At 33.9% G+C, this 3,368-nt stretch overlaps 1 protein-coding gene across 1 annotated transcript; it reads left to right on the top strand.

The window, feature by feature from the left end:
* Positions 1–1,383: 1,383 nt before the first annotated feature.
* LOC110794342 (ethylene-response factor C3) lies at positions 1,384–2,590 on the top strand. The gene has a single exon (XM_021999304.2). It carries the CDS (start codon positions 1,458–1,460, stop codon positions 2,277–2,279), a length of 822 nt encoding a protein of 273 aa, XP_021854996.2. The 5' UTR covers positions 1,384–1,457; the 3' UTR covers positions 2,280–2,590.
* Positions 2,591–3,368: the final 778 nt, after the last annotated feature.

A 3,368-nucleotide genomic window follows, 5' to 3' on the forward strand; every position in this document is an offset into this window, starting at 1 on the left:
ATGTGGGCAGCTGCCCGCGCCCCAATGTCTTGAGTCCTGGAGTACGTCTGGACCCGCTTCAGCAAAGAAACAGCCCCTTTCTCTAATTCCCCAAAAGAAGAGAAGGAAAAAGGAAAGAAACCGTAACCCAAAGCCCTACAACGTGCCCCATACTTATTATTATTATTATTATTATTATTATTTTATTTTAATTATTACTCCCTCCATTCCTTTTTTATCTTCCTGTTTCTATTTTTGGATATGATTTTTTACCATAAATTTCCTCACAATCCCTTATTTAATTCATTCACATTTCCCCATTCACCCACCCAACCCCACTTTTATGATTTTTTATTACTTTAATAAAAATATCTTCTCTCTTCTTCATTTCTTTATTACGGAGTATTACTTTTCTTCATTTATTTATTATTTTCTCTTACACCCAATCATTACTCTTACACTCAATCATTACAAGATTCCATTTTCTTATTTTCCACCCCAAACACCAAATAGGAAGATCATTTAGGAATGGAGGGAGTATTACTTATAATAATAATAATAATAATAATAATAATAATAATAATAATAATAATAATAATATATTATTATTATTATTATTATTATTATTATTATTATTGTTATTATTATTATTATTAACTACTCCCTTCGTCCTAAAATTATAGTCATGTTTTCTAAATCGGGCGTTCCAAAATTATAGTCTTATTTCTAATTTTGACTACTAAGGTTCCCACTTTCTCATGTACTATATTAATTAAAAATGTATTGAAAACCCCACCCATGTACTATATTCCACTTTCATATGTACTACTCCATATTCTATTTCACGTGTACTTTATTCCACTTTTCCAAACAATTCAATCATCATATGTACTTTATTCTATTTTTTCATGTAATATATTCCATCTTATTTAAAACCCGTGTTTTTTGTCAAACGAGACTATAATTATGGGACGGAGGAGGGAGTACTCTCTAAGATGAGAAATGACATCACCATAGACTTGAATGCTATCCCACCTTGACCACGCCGCCGGGGGGGCTGACATTGACCCACGTGCTTAAAAACAAACTTCTTCAAAATAATGGTCTCTTGTCAAGTCTCACACTCTCACAAAACAACAACGACATATACCAAAAGCTAAAAGCATAAAACAATTAAATATTAATTTATGTTTCTATCAAATCTATTACTAAATATTGTTTAATAATTTAATTCTAGGAACATCCTCCTTAGCCCATAATTCAGAATGTGTCACCTTCTTATTATTTTACATCAAATTCAAATCTAGTAAACCCATTTTTTGACACTATTATATTACCATAATACCTTACTATAGATATGTCATTATATTTTTGGACCACTATTTTAAGGAGTATAAATAAGGTGGGAATGTGAACTCATTTTTTCCTCAATTGGTGAGTCCATTCAACACACAAAAACTTTCAAACACTCTAATAAGATGGATAATACTTCTTCTTTCTATTCTTCACACCAAACACAAAACCACTACTACAACCACCACCACCACAACCACCACCAATCAACCGCGTCGGAGTCAGAATCGTCCGGCTCCGCCAGATCGTGTGACTCGTTCCCATGGGACGAGTTTTGGTCTAGTTATAACTCTGTCTCACTTCCTCAACTCCCGTTTAATACCAATGACTCTGATGAGATTGCGCTTTTTAACATGTTGTCAGAGCAGGATATCCAGCAGGGAAAGCGGGCTGAAATAAATGTTCAGCCCGCTTCCCCTGCTTCTACCAACTCCTCCTCCCCCTCATCATCCTCCACGTCATCCTTTTCTCAGGGTGACGTGGGGCCCACGGAGAGGGCCTACAGAGGGGTGAGGAGGCGGCCGTGGGGGAAGTTCGCGGCGGAGATTAGGGACTCAACGCGTAACGGTGTCCGAGTCTGGCTAGGCACCTTCGACGATGCGGAGGCGGCCGCCTTGGCGTACGATCAAGCGGCATTCTCGATGAGGGGGCCGATGGCGGTGATGAATTTTCCGATGGAGGTGGTGAGGGAGTCATTGAAGGAGATGAAGAGAGAGAATGAGGAAATAGAAGAAGATAATGAAGGTTGCTCTGCTTCCCCTGTAATTGCATTGAAAAGGAAGCATTTGATGAAGAGGAAATCAATGGGTAATAATGGCAGAAAAAAGGATAGAAAAGTGAAGAATCAAACTTCATTTTCTTCTTCTTTTACTCCTAATTCAGAGAGTTTGGTGATTTTTGAAGATTTGGGAGCTGATTATTTAGAACAATTATTGAATTGTTCTTAAAAGAAATAAAATAATTGGGTTTCAATTTTGGGTGCTCTGTTTTTTGGTCCCCTGAAAACAGGGGAAAAAACAGGGAAAGTTTTAATCTTAATTTGAGATTATAACTTCTTTTCCCCCTTTTTTTAATTTTTTTAAGATATATTATTTTATAATTTGTATTTCTGTTATTAGTTTATCGGTTTATCCCCTTGGTTTCTTTTGTAAATATGGAGCATGAAGGTGTATTATTACTTCAAAAATTACTTAGCTTTTTAGGTGGTTTTTTTGTACTCCGTATATGAAAACTATTAAATATTATTTCTTTACTATTATTGGATCGATCTTTACCTTAAATACTCCGTATGTTCCAATAACATTTTTTTTCTTTTGATGCGAATAAACTGCATGGATAAAATACGTTATTTTCCAAATGACAGGTAAGATAATAAATAATAAGATATCTAAACACATGCTAATGGCTAATATTGATTGAAACATGCATGTTGCATCCATCTTCATGGATGCATGTGCTCAAAAAGTAAGTTCTAATGCATTAATCAAATTTAAATTTGTTAAGTTAATCACATGTTTATTGATGTAGATGTTTTAGTTGTTTATCGTTTTCGATCACATAAAATAATAGGTCATGTTTTATGTAATCGTTTTTTAAATAAGTGGCGCAATGTTAAGATTGCGTAATATGACCTAATGTTATGATTACGTAATATGAAGTAATCTTATGATTTTTTTCACCCGCAAGTAACGTTCTGGTGATATTGTCAATAAATTTGAAACTACTCCATAAATTATTAATTTATGTACCGTAGAAGTTCGATTCTTGATTAATTTATGAAATCATAATGTAATCGATGTTGAAAAATAGTTTATAAAGTTATCTCGAGAATTGTTTGTACGATCATTGTTCTTGTTCCTTGTATTATCGATTATGTATAGACCGTCTAATGTACAAGTTCTTCACATGCAAAACGTATGATTCTTGTCATTTAATTGTGTTGCAAAACATTTTACAAGAAAAACAACTTCAAATTCATGTTTATGGGCCAATATTTAAAATCTTTTGGAGATAAAGTTATATGCAGGGCCCAACCC

Source organism: Spinacia oleracea, chromosome 5, assembly GCF_020520425.1.
Source record: "Spinacia oleracea cultivar Varoflay chromosome 5, BTI_SOV_V1, whole genome shotgun sequence".
Lineage (NCBI taxonomy): Eukaryota > Viridiplantae > Streptophyta > Magnoliopsida > Caryophyllales > Amaranthaceae > Spinacia > Spinacia oleracea.

What these genes read in the sequence shown, in the direction of transcription:
- LOC110794342 (XM_021999304.2), top strand. Translation starts at nt 1,458, where the DNA reads ATGGATAATACTTCTTCTTTCTATTCTTCACACCAAACACAAAACCAC.